The sequence below is a fragment of the Elephas maximus genome, chromosome 22 (genome assembly GCF_024166365.1).
Source record: "Elephas maximus indicus isolate mEleMax1 chromosome 22, mEleMax1 primary haplotype, whole genome shotgun sequence".
Taxonomy (NCBI): Eukaryota; Metazoa; Chordata; class Mammalia; order Proboscidea; family Elephantidae; genus Elephas; species Elephas maximus.
This window is the reverse complement of record NC_064840.1, coordinates 17,312,799-17,329,744: the sequence shown is the minus strand read 5'-3', so window position 1 is coordinate 17,329,744 and position 16,946 is coordinate 17,312,799. Positions and strand designations below refer to the sequence as shown.

At 42.3% G+C, this 16,946-nt stretch overlaps 1 protein-coding gene across 10 annotated transcripts in view; it reads left to right on the top strand.

The window, feature by feature from the left end:
* Positions 1 to 16,946, top strand: part of CIT (citron rho-interacting serine/threonine kinase) — a 174,246-nt gene that overhangs the window by 14,917 nt on the left and 142,383 nt on the right. For 9 of the 10 annotated variants that reach the window (XM_049866326.1, XM_049866324.1, XM_049866320.1 and 6 more), the window contains 2 exons: positions 4,469 to 4,644; positions 7,496 to 7,597. In XM_049866326.1, the coding sequence (XP_049722283.1) occupies positions 4,469 to 4,644; positions 7,496 to 7,597 (278 nt within the window). The remainder of the gene's footprint in view (positions 1 to 4,468; positions 4,645 to 7,495; positions 7,598 to 16,946) is intronic. The other variant, XM_049866325.1, reaches the window with a different exon arrangement.

Sequence of the window (16,946 nt, the reverse complement as noted above, 5' to 3'; positions counted from 1 at the left end):
TCACATCTGACAAGAGTGTTATTGACTGCATTTTCATTATAGTGCTTTGGGTCTTTGTCTCTACCTTAATATTCAGTACCCACTGAGCCCATGAGTGCTATAACTAAAAGTGCACAGGGAGGAAGGTCGATGTGGTTTTGAGGTCTCAGAAGCTTCTCGTATGTAGAGAAGTTGTGAATTTTTTTTTTTTTAAATAATATATTTTCTGTGAAGGTTTACACAGTACTTTAGGTTCTCTTTCAACAATTTCTACACAAACTGTTCAGTGACATTGGTTACATTCTTCATAATGTGTGAACATTCTCAATATTTCTGTTTGGTTGGTTGGTTCCATTAATCTATTTTCCCTTCCCCCTTACATTCTCATCTTTGTTTTAAAGTAATTTTTGGCCGTTTGGTCTCATGTGGATGGCTTTTTAAAGAAGCACAGTACTCAAAGGTGATATTCTTTATTTTGCAAGCCAGTCTATTATTTAGCTAAAAAGTGACCTCAGAGGCTAGTTTTGGTTCAAGGTTTAAAGAGTATCTCAGGGCAGTAGTGTTGGGAAGTCCTCCAGTCTCAAGCAGTCCAGTAAGTCTGGTTTTTTTTTTGGAGTTTGACGTTCCGTTCCACACTTTTCTCCCATTCTGTCAGGGTCCATTTATTGTGGCCCTGTTTTTTTTTTTTTTTTTTGATAGCCATAGACTTGGACTTAGTATCTTACCTGTTCACTATAATATTCCAAAGCCTTGGATAATGAAATTGAGATTTGGAATTGTTTCTCAGAATTCCGAGAGGGTATTGTGGCTGTTTTGCTTGTAAAGCAGTTTGTCTACTTTTATGGTTGAGATCCAGGTGATCCTGGTGACAGACCCCGAGTTATTAAGTTGGACAATGCAGTAAGCACCTTTGTGGCCCAAGGTCTAATAGCAAATGAAGAGTAATTGGCCTTGTGTTTGAACAACATGAAATCGGCTTCAACCCAGAAAGTTGCAAGCCAACGTATTTGGGGAATTATAATTCCAAACTCAAATACGTGATCTGAAAGAAACTTGGAAAGGGACAGAGAAGAAGACAGGACTGGGCACAGCATTATCAGGGTAAAAGGAAAATATTGTGTAGTTTTCAGTTTTGCTTGTGTGTGGAATTCTCCAGGTATGCACTGTAGATTTAGTTTTTATGGTGGTCATGATGAATTCATGTTGATCCACCCACCACTCTTGCCTGATTCTCCAAGGGTCCAAGGGAAGATGTTTTCAGGATGACTGTCTGGAGTGAGAGATGTGGTCTGTGGGTGGGAAGACTCTAAGTACAGTAAAGTCCATCATATGTATCTTTGATTCAAGTGAATTTAACTCTACTCATGCAACAACAACAAAAAAGTGTGTAGAGGGGTGGTAACAATTAAAATTGCATTGGCAATCCATCATTATTCCACTCAGTGACCGTGGGTGGGTATGAAATGACTTTTCCCTTTGTTGGATTCAGCCCCTCTCTTTGTGTGAACAACTTGCCAAGCTGACTGTGACTCTAGAACGTATCTCCTGACAATCTGGTGCCTAACCACTGAGACAGTGATCCGCTCCAGTGCTGGGAGGATTCCAGTCTCCACGTGGGATTTCAGAACATCTCGGTCTTCAATGTGGCACCTGTCTGAGGGATTCCTTAGGATAACTTTGATTATATATGTTTCTTGTAACCCCTTATAAGATGCAGTTCCCTTCCCTGTAAAGTACAGAATTAAATTTTTGGTTAGTCACTGCTATTCCCCTCCATTCTTTTCTTTTTAAAATAATTTATTGAGGTGAAATCACGTAACATAAAATTAACGATTTTAAAGGGAATGATTCAGTGGCATTTAGTGTACTCACAATGTTGTACAGCCCATCACCTCCATTTACGTAGCTCCAACACATGGCCATCACTCCAAAGTAAAGCTCTGTACCCATTAAGCAGTCTATCCCCAATCCCCATTCCCCTCCATTCTTGCTGGCCCTTAGAGTTGTTGCTCGTCCAGTGGCATCCTAGTGTAGTGCACTTAGAATGTTAATAAATGTTATGCTAGTTTTCAAATCTGCCATCCATTTAGTCCATACTTTGGATGTCGAAAATCTACGAATGAGAGACTGGATTTGGAAAAAGAATGAAAGATGTTGTTGTGGATTGAATTGTGTCCCTCAAAATGTATATCAACTTGGCTAGTCCATGTTTCCCAGTATTGTGTGATTGTCCACCATTTTGTCATCTGATGTGATTTTCCTCTGTGTCCTAAATCCTACCTCTATGATGTTAATGAGGTGGGATTAGTGGCAGTTATGTTAATGAAGCAAGACTTAATCTACAAGATTAGGCTGTGTTTTTTTTTTTTAATTAATTTTTATTGAGCTTCAAGTGAATGTTTACAAATCAAGTCAGAGTGTCACATATAAGTTTATATACACCTTACGCCGTACGCCCATTTGCTCTCCCCCTAATGAGTCAGCCCTTCCAGTCTCTCCTTTCGTGACAACTTTGCCAGCTTCCAACTCTCTCCACCCTCCCATCCCCCCTCCAGACAGGAGATGCCAACACAGTCTCAAGTGTCCACCTGATATAAATAGCTCACTCTTCATCAGCATCTCTCTCCTACCCACTGTCCAGTCCCTTCCATGTCTGATGAGTTGTCTTTGGGAATGGTTCCTGATCTGGGCCAACAGAAGGTTTGGGGACCATGACCGCCGGGATTCCTCTAGTCTCAGTCAGACCATTAAGTATGGTCTTTTTATGAGAATTTGGGGTCTGCATCCCCCTGATCTCCTGCTCCCTCAGGGGTTCTCTGTTGTGTTCCCTGTCATGGCAGTCGTCGGTTGTGGCCGGGCACCAACTAGTTCTTCTGTTCTCAGGATGATGTAGGTCTCTGGTTCATGTGGCCCTTTCTGTCTCTTGGGCTCTTAGTTATTGTGTGACCTTGGTGTTCTTCATTCTCCTTTGATCCAGGTGGGTTGAGACCAACTGATGCATCTTAGGTCGCCGCTTGTTAGCATTTAAGACCCCAGACGCCACATTTCAAAGTGGGATGCAGAATGTTTTCATAAGAGAATTATTTTGCCAATTGACTTAGAAGTCCCCTTAAACCATGGTCCCCAAACCCCCGCCCTTGCTCCGCTGACCTTCGAAGCATTCATTTTATCCCGGAAACTTCTTTGCTTTTGGTCCAGTCCAGTTGAGCTGACCTTCTATGTATTGAGTATTGTCTTTCCCTTCACCTAAAGCAGTTCTTATCTACTAATTAATCAGTAAAAAACCCTCTCCCACCCTCTCTCCCTCCCCGCCTCGTAACCACAAAAGTATGTGTAGGCTGTGTTTTAAGCCAATCTCTTTCGAAATATAAAAGAGAGAAGTGAGCAGAGAGACAGGGAACCTCATGCCACCAAGAAAGAAGAGCCAGGAGAATAGTGTGTCTTTTGGACTCAGGGTCCCTGAGCTGAGGAACTCCTCATCAGTGGAAGATTGATTTAAGGACCTTCCCTCAGAGCCGGCAGACAAAGTCTTCCCCTGGAGCTGGCACACTGAATTTGGACTTCTAGCCTCTTAGAGTGTGAGAGAATAAACTTCTGCTTGTTAAAGCAATCCACTTGTGGTATTTCTGTTATAGCAGCACTAGCTTACTAAGACAGACCAAAAAACCAAAACCCACTGCCGTTGAATTGATTCCAACTCATAGCGACCTTATAGGACAGAGTAGAACTGCCCTGTAGAGTTTCCAAGGAGTGCCTGGCAGATTCGAACTGCTGACTTTTTGGTTAGCAGCCGTAGCACTACGCCACCAGGGTTTCCCTAAGGCAGACAATATGCAAAAAAGAAAGATAGTTGGAAACCTGTCTAGATATGGGCATGACAGCCCTGAAGAGGCACCGTTTGATTCCTTGGACTAAGCTCTCCCCCACCCCTTTTTTTATTTAACACTGCCAAGTATTAAGGCAAGGAAGCTGTTACTATTACTGATGTAATCCTAGGAAGCGAAAACTTGGGCTGGTGGGCTACAGCTGAGCAGAGCCCATGCAGTCAGAGTGGGGTGATCTGGAATTTGCTACGAAGTTGTTTGAGATGGGAATCGTGTTGTATACATCACATTATAAACTGGTCTAAGTGCTCCTAAGTGTGTTTGACTAAATAAACATTGCCCTGCAGTGATCAGAGAGGAAGAAGAAAAGCACAATTTGTGTCTTTCCCCTTATTTTCTAACTCTACAGAATTTGAATTATAGCTACCATGGAAACTGTACTTTGGAATTTCTGGAGCCCTTAATTTTAACTTAACATAAAAAACACTTTTGTGCTTATTTTATAATTATTCATGATGGAATAAGAAAGTGACTAAATGTCTTTTGACAGTGAGGGAAGACGTAAGAACGTTTTTCTCTCTCTCTCTTTTTTTTTTTGCCTTCATAAAGATACATCTATTTGAAGCACTTTATTTACCTGGGAGTGACTCTTCCTTCTGTTGCAGATTCTGACACTATAGCCGAGTTACAGGAACTCCAGCCTTCCACCAAGGACTTTGAAGTCAAAAGCCTGGTAGGTTGTGGTCACTTTGCCGACGTGCAGGTGGTCAGAGAGAAAGCCACGGGGGACATCTATGCCATGAAAGTGATGAAGAAGAAGGCCTTGTTGGCCCAGGAGCAGGTAGGAGCTTTTGTACATCATGCCCTTTTGTTCTAGAATGTTCATTGCAGAGATGGTAATCCACTGGGTTCTGTCTGGAATCAGTATGCAGGTTTCCGTCTGTGACTCTGTAGTTAATGACGGTTACATGGGGAGAAAGGTCTCTTGTGTTCTTTACTATTCTTCTCGAACTGATATTGGGTAATTTGAAGGCTCACAAGTTCCCCTGGATGTCTTTATCTTGTATCTATAGTTGTGTTTGATTTCAGAACCACCTTGGCCTTTTAACTAATGAATTTAAGATGATCTTTCGTGACCATCTGCTGGGGATTCAGGGATATGCATATCGTAGGGTGAGCCAGACAGTGTTTGCTTTGGCACGCCCTTGGTATGTTTGTGTTGTGGATATGTGTATTTGATGTTAAAACAGGCCTTTGAAGAAATTAAATATAATTGTTTGTTATGTGGCTGGGTGCTTGCTTATTTGAGAGTAGATGAGAAGTTATCTTTTTGGTTGTGGTATTTTCTTTCTTTTAAACAAGGCTGTCGTTTCTAGACATGGCAATTCATTTACTGTGTTTATAGAGAGACAAGCATCAGCCTTAAAGCTCAGAGAGTAATTTATTAGTTAGAGATATTCAAGTGCACATGATGGGCCTGATAATGTACCTGGCTCCGTGGGAAGCCTGCAAAAGGAACTGAAGATCCATGGCCCTCACTCTTGGGGGTTTAAAAATATCTTGGAAAGTGGAGGAAAAGTGCAGATATGTAAAGCAGAGCTTACCAGCTAATACATTACAGAAGGGGAGAGAGATTAGCAAATTTACCAACAGTGGAGTGTGGAGAGAGATGTGAATGTATGGGCTTGTTGTGAGCCAGGGACAGTTAGGAAAGGTTCACAGAGCTGAGAGAAAAATAGATTCTGGGCAGAGAAAAGCAGCGAGAGAATGCCCACTGTTCTGGAGTTTTGAGTAACAGCACCGTGCAGATGTTATGCTGCTTTTTGTTTATCTTCTAGTGGTTTAGAACAAATAGATTGGAGAATGGAGAGAAATGGGGGCATTTGGATTGTGTGTCAGGAGTTCCCAAGACCACCCCCAGGTTTGATGATTCACTAGGAGGACCCACAAGATTCAGCATATAGTCATACTCATGGCTATGATTTATTACTATGAAAGGATGCAAAGCACAATTAGCAAAGGGAAAAGGCGCGTGGGGGGAAGTCCGGGGGAAACCAGCTGCAAGCTTCCAAGATTCTTCTCCCAACGGAGTCACATAGGACATGCTTCATTCCTCTAGCAGCAAGCTGTGACAACATGTGTGAAAAATGATCAACCAGAGAAGCTTATTAGAGACTCATGCCTAGGGTTTTTATTGGAGCCTGGTCTTGTAGACACCCCTGTCTGGCCTGTACCCAAATTCTGTACTCCCAGAAGGAAAGCAGGTGTTGAGCATGAACCAATTGTTTGTATAAACAGCTTAGTCACAGTGAGCCACCCTCATCAGTTCTGGGAATGGCGGGAACCCTCCCAAATTTCAAGTTGCTAGGTGCCAACCAGGGGCCAACTTTGCAAGCAGGCGTTTCTAGGGGGAGTAGTCAGGACTGCTGTGGTAACTCTTTTCCTGCACAGGTGTGGAGGGGATAATTGGTGGGAAAGTTCAAGAACCATGTTTTGGAAGTCCAGTTTAGTATGTGAGGCAGTTGGGGTTCACTTAGGCTTGTCGAAGAAGGAGGCTGGGATCAGAGTCTGGTCCCTGAAGACTCCGATGATTTTTGAGGCCCAGATTAGTGAGGCAGAGGAGGGCAGGAAGCTGCATGTCAGAGTCCAAAAATGATATGGGCTGCATTGAGGGATAAAATGTGAGCAATGTCATAGAAAGGAAAAATGACAGGACATTGCAAGAATTTAGAAGAGAGGAGTAGAAGATGCTCAGATATTATTGCTAGAACTAAAGGAAAGGAGGTATATTTATAATTACTTATTTCAATTTTGAAAGATTCACAAATTTATAGAAAAGTTGTAAGTCCAGTATTAAGAGCTTCTTTCCTGAACCATTCAAAAATAAGTTGCCAAACTGATGTCCCATTACCTCTGAACGCTTCCTACAAGAACATTCTTCTACAGAACCACAACACAACCATCAAAATCAGGAATTAACAACGATACATTAAACCCAAAAAACTAAACCCATTGCCGCTAAGTCGACTTTGACTCCTACCTAGTGACCCTGTGGGACAAAGTAGACCTGCCCCATAAGGTTTCCAAGGCTATAAATCTTTACGGAAGCAGATTGTCACCTTTTTCTCCTGTGGAGCGCTGGTGAGTTTGAACTGCCAACCTTTCGGTTAGCAGCCAAGTGCTTAACCACTGCACCACTCATCTAATCCTCTGATCCTATTCAGGTTTCACCAATTATCCCAATAATGTCCTTTATAATAGACTATTTTTTAGAGCACTTTTAGGTATATAAAAAAGTTGCATGGGTCCTGACACCCAGTTCTGGGCCGTCATGGTTCCCTCTCCCTGGCACAGATGCTTGCCTTGTTCTGGTCCACTTAATTGGTACTGAATTTAGGAAAGAAAGGTGAAGAGGAAGGCGAAGAGGAAGAGCAAGGCATTTAAGTTTAAGGAGGTGAGTTGACTTTCAAGAAAGATGTTAATTAAGTAATTGGGCAGGAAATTCAAGGATCTGGCAAAAATTCTGAGCAAAGTGAGCAAGCAATAGATTTATGGAATGTCATGCTAAATGATGGCTCTTTTATAGCTAGAAATACCAGTTTAGGCTTAAAGACAGAGGAAGGGTTTTTTTTTTTCTCCTCTACGTTAGCTATTTTTGTTGTAATTATCTAAAGCATACCTTTTTCCCCCAGGTCTCATTTTTTGAGGAAGAGCGGAACATATTATCTCGGAGCACAAGTCCTTGGATCCCGCAATTGCAGTATGCCTTTCAGGACAAAAATAGCCTTTATCTGGTGAGCCTTTACATCCATCTTTCTGGAGTTAGTCTAGTGCTGACATACTCAGATGTTACAGTTGTCACATGAAATGTGGCTCTTGCCCATTTGGTCCACGATACCTTCACATTCATTCAGTTGCTTTCCTGACTTTTAGATGTCTCCCTCTTCTCTCTGTTCTAAAGATTAGGGGCTACCCACTTGTCATAATTTATTGTTGGATATTGTAGTTGTTGCTTAAAGGGCAAAAATGAGAAGTCATTTATTTGGGAATGCAGTCATGTGCTGCGTAATGTCTGTTTGGGCAATGTGCAACCATGTATATGTCCGTGGCCCTATAAGGTTATAATAAATAAAAAAACAAAACCAAACCCATTGCCACTGAGTTGCTGCCAACTCATAGTGACCCTATAGGGCAGATTAGAACTGCTCCATGGTGTTTCCAGGGAGCAGTTGGTGGATTGAACTGCCAACCTTTAGGTTAGCAGCCGAGCTCTTAACCACTGGGGTCGGAGAATGGGACACAAGGGATGTGACCTCAAAAAAAACAAAGAAAAAATTCTCCAAGCTGTTAAAGGATCAGTTCCACTGATAGCTACAAGGTTAATGAAAATGCAAGAGGGACCTATATCAGATATGAAGAAATTGCTAATGATGTGGATTGAGGTGGTGCAAACACAAAAGTGAATTCCTCTCAGCACGTTGACTCTCACTGCTAAGGCGGGAAGCTTCTTAGAAATGCTTAAAGAAAAAGCAGGACCAGATTACGATACAGAGTTTAGTGCTAGCTCTGGGTGCTTCAAGTGCTTCAAACAACGTTTTTTCGCTGCATAATGTGAAAGTGGAAACCCTGGTAGCATAGTGGTTAAGAGTTACGGCTGCTAACTAAAAGGTCAGCAGTTTGAATTCACCAGGTGCTCCTTGGAAACCATATGGGGCAGTTCTACTCTGTCCTGTAGGGTTGCTATGAGTCGGAATCGGCTTGATGGCAAGGGGTTTGGTTTTTTTTTTTAATGTGCAAGTGAGTGGTGAGTCTGCTAATGCTGATGCGAAGGCAGCAGCAGAATTTCTTGAAACCTTAGATAAACTAGAGCCCTGGTGGCACAGCAGTTAGGAGCTCGGCTGCTAACTGAAAGATCGGCAGTTTGAATCCAGCAGCCGCTCCTTGGAAACCCTGTGGGGCAGTTCTGCTCTGTCTTACAGGGTTGCTGTGAGTCAGAATTGACTCAGTGGCAACAGGTTTTAGATGAAGTAGGTGTTGACTCAACGTCCAAATCACATAATGTACTATTTCACAGAATGTATTGTGAATGTCAAGGGGCACATGAGTGTAGTCTGTTATTGCCTTTAATAGAATCTTGCTTTAATTTAAAAAATTGAAACAATAATACATGCTTGTTATAAAAAATGCAAATGCTTCAGAAATGTATGAAATAAAAGGGAAAGTCCTCTACCTTCCTTTCTAGTCTCTCTCCCTAGGGAAACAAATGTCATTGGTTATGTATATCCTTTCTGCTCCCCAACTATGCCAAATAGTATAAAGATTTCTGCATCTTATAGTTCCTTTTGCAAAAATGTACATTACTCTCTGCTTTGCTCTTCAACTTGCTTTTTGCCTTTCAACAATTTATCGTGGGAAAAAAACCCAAAATAGAGAAAAGAAAAAATAATTTATCATGGATGTCTTTTCCACGTCACTACGTGCAGGTTTACCTTGTCCTTTTGAACAATGGCACAGTTTTTCCCTGTGTACATGTACCGTAACTTCTAGGATCCTAAAGTTCATCTTGGGGCCTTGCTCAGACTCTGGGTGGTTTAGGTCCCTAAGTTAAAAAAATTTTTGTTCAAGATAGTTTCTGTTCCTGATTTGGCCCATGTCACTGTCGTCATTGTGGAGCCCTGGTGGTGTAGTAGTTAAAGCACTAGGCTGCTAACCCAAAGTTTGGTGGTTCAAACTCACTAGTCGTTCTGGAGAAAGATTGGCAGTCTGCTTCTGTAAAGATTACAGCCTTGGAGAATCCTATGGGACATTTCTGCCCTGTTACTACAGGATTACTATGAGTCAAAACTGACTCCATGGCAATGGATTTGGTTTGGCTTAGTTGTTGTTATATAACCATGGAGTGAATTCCGACTCATAGTGGCTTTATATAGGACGGAGTAGAACTGCCTCATAGGGTTTCCTAGGCTGAAATTTTAAAGTGAGCAGACTGCCAGGTCTTTGCTTCCATGGAATGGCTGGTGGGTTGTAACTGCCGACCTTTTAGTTAACAGCCGAGCTCTTAACCTTTGCGCCACCAGGGCTCTTGATATACCCCTTACAACCAGACTGTCCCATTGTTTAGAGTGAAGATAGACTTTTACAGAAGCTCACATAAAGAAACAGTAAGTGAGAGATTTTCATTTGTCTTGAACTTCCAGTAGGCATTTTCTTGGGGGCTTCACTATTTCCGACCTGGAATGAACAGCTTGTATGCCTTGGTGTCATATTAGTGGAGAACCCAGTGCCTATAGAGAAGTTACCCTAGTCCCCACCCCAGACTTCTGAGAGAGGATATTCTCAAATGATTGTGTTGTGAGGCTGGCCCTGCGCTGGCCCCATGCTCCTTTCAGAACGTCTGCATTGCGCCTGTGTGTTTATGGCCTGAAACATTCTTTTCTTTGAATATTGCTTTTGAAGCTTTGCTTTCTTGAGACCTGGGGCATGAACCCTCGTCTTCACAAATGGCCTTGTGGTGTTTCTGGGGTCACTGATGTGCTAGGACATTTGTTGCCTAGTGAGGCGTTTATCTCTTTATCTGTGTCTCACAGAGCTCCTCTTGTTCACATGCATTAACAGGCTTCTTCATTAGCCCTCAGAAAAATTCCCTTGAAACAGTAGAGCTTTTTGGTTTGTCTTTTTTGTTTGTTGTTGTTGTTTTGGATATTTTAATTAGAGCTCTGCAAGAAATGTAGAACACCAACCTGTGAGAATGAACTTCATTTTGGAGGCAGCAGAGAACACAGGCAGATCCGGAGCTAGGAAGGGCTCTGGTTTTGTGTAAAAGTTGAGAGTCCACCATGCACTGTTCCATAAGCTCCCATTCCTCTTCCTCTGGGTTGAAGAGCTCACTTTCTTGTTGTCTACTCTCATGTAGCTTTTTCTTGAAAGTAAGTCTTGTTGAGATGCTTGGATTTTCACGCCGTCAGGGTCAATTTTGGTAGAGGCAACAGCAACAGGTTTTGAGTGTGTTCTTTATAAAGGAGCTCAGTTGAGGGCTAGTGGTCCTGTGACATGCGGCAAACCGCTGCTCAGTTGCTTCAGAGAAACTATTGTTTGTCCACATAGTGGCCAGTAAGGATCAGCAGAAGGGGCCCGGGAGTGATGCTCCCTTGCAGTTTTCGTTCATGTTGACTGTAGCTGTCGTTTTGTTTTTCATGGTGCAGTAGTTTTCAAAGCACATCTGGGCGTTTTGAGAATTCTAACTACTTTGATGTCACCATTTTTATCACTACCAACTGGTGCTTTGTCACAGTAGTCACATGGATTTTGCTGCTGGCGACTTCTGCTTGGACATAGCTTGTGAATTGGGAATATCTGCTGGTTCCTCTGGCTAGGACAAGCTCCTGGCTGCCAGAGACCTCCTTTTCTTGGGCTTTTTGGCTATGGGGCTTCCCTCTGCTCCTTGCCATTGGCACCAGCATCCTCAGCTTCATGACTGTCTTCTTAGTTTTTTCACCTTCCATTTTACAAGATGGGAAAATGTAAAACAGCTATTTCCTGGAGTTCCGGTTGATACCTGGGTGTAATGACATTTTTACACCCTTCTTTAGTAGCTCAATTGGGTGTAACTGATGGGATTTTGTAATTATTTCCTTGTCTGTATTCTCTTCTCAAGTACCCTGGTACTTTGGAGTAAAATGTTTGCTGAGGATATAGTTTTCATATAAAAATTCAAATTTAGTATAGGAATTAAGATATAATTGTAAGTCTGCCATCTCTTGTCTGCAGTTCTGAGATACCCAGAGCTCTGGAAAACCTCAAGTTATTTTGTTCCTTATTTGGCATTAAAGCCTGAGTTGAACTCAGTCTGTGGCAAAACCTGATGCAAACTACCTTAATTCATTCCTTTTAATGTGAATATTCATACATTTTGCTGCAAAACTATGAATGCATTTGATTATGGGGTGATGTCCCAGACCCTAATGTGTCACATAGTATATAGCATATATACCATTTTCCCTTTCTAAAATCTGAACGTTTTTGAATCTAGAAACACATCCTTTGGCTAGATAAGGGTATTGTAGATCTATACTGGCATTGTTTAACCACTGGAATTCCATTGCACCTATTGACCACTTATCCGTCACTAAACCTTTGGGGTTTAGAGAAACTTACCTATCTCGGTAAGCTCCCCTGGCAGTTGAAGATTAATTTGTAAAACAAATGCAGTTTAATTAAATATACATGATGAAAAGAAAAAGTAGAATTCTACCTCCGATGTATCTCCCAAAGCTGCCCGTCCTCTCCAGTCCGGCTCCTTCTGTGTGAATTCCCACCACCATTCTCTGTTGCCTACATTACTGTGATAACCTCTGGTGTGTTCTCCCTGCCACCTGTCTTGTCCTCTCCCCAGGTCTCCTACACATTGCAGCCAGAGTCATCCCACTGCCAAGACCCTTCAAGACTCCCTGCTGCACAGCAGCAGCTCAAAAGATTAGATAGGAACCTTAGGGGGCAGAGAGTTCATGTTAATGGGGGAGGGACGACTCAAAAAAGGTGGGTGAGAATGGTTATACAACTCAAAGAATGTAATCAGTGTCAGTGAGCTGTACATGTAAAGACAGTTGCATTGGTGTATGTTTTGCTGTGTATATTCTCAACAGCAGCAACAACAAAAAACCAAAAACAGACAGACCAAAAAAACATGTCTTTGTCCCTTTTCAGTCCACCTGGATCTGTTGTAGCTGGAAGCTTTAACATACCCGTGAATCACTGCAGGTTCTCATCAAAAATGCAAATTTCCAGAGTCTAACCCAGAGGAACAGGGGCAGGGCCTGGGAATCTGCATTTTTTTTAAAACAATTGCTCCAAGTGATTAACGGAGACTCACACTTTTGAGAAACCCTGAGCAGGGCCCTGGGATTGCCTTCCAGGGAGAGACTGGGACAGGCTCCCAATTCTCTTCCAACTATTTTCATTTCATGTTCATCTGTTTTACCTTAGAGCCCTTTTTGCAGTAAAAAATATCAACCAATTTCATCAGTCCACAGCATCCTTTGATTTTAAGTGTACTGTCATTTTTAAATAAAGAATCCTATGTGCATAGGACTCAATCGGTAAACGTTGTATTTGACGAATCAACAAAGAATGAAAAAAAAAATAAGGCCCCCCCCCCCCCCAAAAAAAGAAGACTCCCTGTTGCCCTCTGGATGAAGTCCAAATTCTTCCAGGCTCACAAGGCCTTTCTTATGGAGGCCTCCAGCCCGGTTGCTTGCCATGTCTCGCCATTCACTTTGCATACATCCTTAATTTCCTTTACTTCTTTGAACTTGCTCCTGACCCTTGTGTGTGTTGTTCACTCTTTTCCCCCATTTACCTCCCTGGGTTTGGATCAAATGTCAGTTTTTCAAGAAACCCTTCCTAGACCTACTGAATCTGAAATGGGTGCCTTCCTGTTGTGGGCCCATAGCCCTCTGTTCTTCTCCTTTGTGTGATTATGTCCCCCTTGCTCCCAATAGAACTTCACGAAGTAAATGTTTAACCAAAAGACCAGAGTTGCCGTTGGGTCATTTTCGACTCATGGCAACCTCATGTGTGTCAGAGTAGAACTGTGCTCTGTAGGATTTTCAGTGGCTCATTTTTCAGAAGTAGATCGTCAGGCCTTTCTTCTGAGGCACCTCTGGGTGGACTCATGTCCAACCTTTCAGTTAGTGGCAGAGCCTGTTAACCATTTGTACCACCCAGGGACTCTAGTAAATGCTTAACAAATATTTATTGGGTAAATGAATGATTAATTTCTTACAAATGTGATTTGCATACAAACTTACTTATTGTGTTATAGACATCATATCAGGTTCACAGTGTGAGTTTTGCTCTCTAAAGTATGTAACTCAAGATAGACCCAGGAAATTTTCAAAATTTGGAGTGCAGTGCAAGGAATTGAACTTGGGTCCTTTTGAATTTTGATAGTTAAGAAATTCCGGTTTGCATTTGCATAGCAGTGAGTATGGCTTAATCATGGTATGTTAAAAAATTATAGCAAACTCTGTTGCAACGTGTGGTTCTATATAACAAGGCTAGTCCCATGTTCTGGCAGGCAGCCCATGGAAACAGTGCTTCCTTAATCTGGTTCACAATAAAATCTGTTTAATTCTGCATAACAGATGCCTTCACTAGTGTCCTTCTGCGGAAGTAGCTGATCTTTACAAAGGAAACATTGTTTTACAACTTAACCACTTGTTGTATTTAAGCTCTTTGTGAGAGTTTCACAGCTTGCTGGTTTTGTGATGATGCTTTTCATACTGTCGGTCATCTCAGGCTGAGGCTGTGGTGGCTCAGTGTTAGAATTCTAGCCCTCCACATGGGAGACCTGGGTTCGATCCCTGGCCAGTGTATCTCAATGTCTAGCCACCACCCATCTGTCACTGGAGGCTTGGTGTGTTGCTGTGATGCTGAACAGGTTTCCGTGGCCTAAGTTTCAAAGGTCTGATCTGCATCTGGTCGTGGGGCTGCAGAACTGGGCATCATTTCAGTCCCTTGTGCTTGGGGTTGCCATGAGTTGGGGGCCTACTTGACAGCAGCAAGTAACAACAGGTCTCTTCAGGTTGCCCTTTCTCTGAGCCTATAGCTAGCTTGCGTACCTCCTTCCTATGCTGTGATCCTACATTGCCTCCTCTCTATTCATTCCATAAGTTTTTCCCCAGTTGCACATAGAAATGTATTCATTAAGGCACAGGCTAAGCTGCTGTAACAAAGAGACTCCAAAATACAGCCTGGGCCGGGGCAGCTCTGTTGTATGTTATAACCATAGAACCCAGGTTCCTTCCATTCTGTGGCTCCCCCATCCCCAAGGATGTTGTCTTCTTTTACATGGCTGAGGTCGAGCCATTTCATGTCCTTGTTCCAGATGTTTGTCAGGAGGAAAGAGCAGAAATTCAGTCCAAACAAATTCCTGTTACACAGAACGAAAGGAAATTTGGGCATATCTTTTCTTATCCCATTTTGTTGGCCAGAACTCAGTCACATGACCATGTCTGGCTGCTAGGGAGGCTGGGAAATGTCCTGTCTAGCTGCATTGCCTGTATCTTCTGAAATTCTATTACTATGGAAGAAAGGATTTTGGGGGGCAATTAATAGTCTGCCACAGAGGTTAAAACAGTGACATTTGTAGATAGTAAAAGACACAGCTGAGATTTGAAACCAGGCTTCCTACCTCCTTTACTCCTGCTCTTGCTGCTGCTATGACCCTTGTTCTGATAGTCTGCTTGGGATTATTTCTTAATATTTCCTCTCTTACTTTCAGCCCACAGCTGAGCAATTTCATGGGCAGTGGTTTCTTCGTATGTAGGAAAAATTTGGAAATGGACTCTTTTTAGGTAGTGACTCCATGGCCTGTATGAACACCAGCCTATGCTGTCATTGGGAATCTGGAGAGAGTTAATGAATACAACTTCATTGTTTATTTTAGTGAAATATGGCAGCTTATGATAGTTTTGACAGTGAGACATGTGCTGTTTTGATCTCTCGAATAAGATTATTCGGTTTTCAGGCATGTCTTAAAATTCACTAGTGTGTTTTCCTGTTGCTACTTCAGAAGCCAGAGTTTGGAAGCTGGCTGGCCATCAGAAGGAGGCTGGTACTTAGAATATTGGTTCTTGTTTTATTACTGCTCTTTGTTTGGTCTCCCCAGGATCACTGGCCTTTTTAGCCTCAATTTTCTCATCGGTGAAATGAGTTGTTAATACCTCTTATTGACCCCAATTCAATTGCCAAGTGTGTTGCCTAGGGGGATTCTTTGAGTTCTTCGTGTCTTTGAAAATAGTTGTTCAGTGTCCTGGTCATTTAAGGCACCATATTTCAAGTGAGTGCATTTAGAATTTTGCCATTTTTGGACCCACAATTTAGTGATGTTGTCTGGGTTTATTGGGCCTCACAGCCAGAGTTTCTGATTCTGTAGGTCTGGGGTGGGGCCCAAGAATTTGCAAGTCTAGCAAGTTCCCAGGTGCTGCTGCTGCTGGTCCAGGGACCATGGTTTTTTTGAAACAGCATTTTATTAAGTTTTGGGTAAAAGTTTACATAGCAAATTAGGTTTCCCTTTAACCACATTTGGAGCCCTGATGGTGCAGTGACTAAGAGCTCTACTGCTAACCAAAAAATCAGCAGTTCAAATCCACCCTTGGAAACCCTATGGGACGGTTCTACTCTGTCCTATAGGGCCGCTACAAGTCAGAACCAACCTGACGGCAGCGGGTCTGGTTTTGGTTTAACCATTTTTATACAGATTGTTCCATGCCACTGGTTGCAGTTTTCACAATGTGTCAGCATTCTCATAATTTCCATTTTGTTTGTTGTTTCCGTAGATCTAGCTTCCCTTCCTCTCCTTGCCTTCTTATCCTTGCTTTTGGGTAAATGTTGACCGTCTGGTCTCATATAGTTAGTTTTTTAATGGAGCACATAACTCACGGGTGATATTATTTCTATTATAAGCCAATTATTATTTGGCTGAAGGGTAATCTGCAGAAATAGCTTCAATTCCAAGTTCAAATGGTAGCTTAGAGTGATAGTCTCAGGGGTTCCTCTAGTCTGTATCAGTCCAGTAAGGTGCTTTACCATTCCCTGTTTATCGTCCTTAAACCTTCCTTCACCTGTGCAAAAGCCCCTTCATTCATGTCTTCTGTTATCTAGTTTAAATGTGTTGTCTGTTTCTTGCCAAGACCCTGGCTGATTCCATGCTCAATAAACATTTTTTGAATGGATGGGTAAATCAGGCTGAGGTTCATATTTGCTGAGATAAAAGAGACTGTCTGTCTTTTTTCCCTTGGCCACTTTGCCCTTCAAGAAGCAGAATTTCAGGGTCACTGTGCGTGGAGAATCCATTACCTCCTCCCTCATGCCAAAGACTGATGACACTAGACAGAATAGATAATGATGACAATAGCGTTGTTAACATTTTCATGGCACTTTCTCAGTCATGCTGATCATAGTACAAGCATTTCAAGGAGACATTTCGAAGAGGTGGCCAGTACAGCGTGCTTCTAATGATGTCCTGTGCAAATTGCAGTAGAGTACTACAGAACTATCAAGTATTCACCCCCGTCCCCACATATGCCCTGCATATACACACACATATATACACACACATATGTACACACACACACTTTGTCC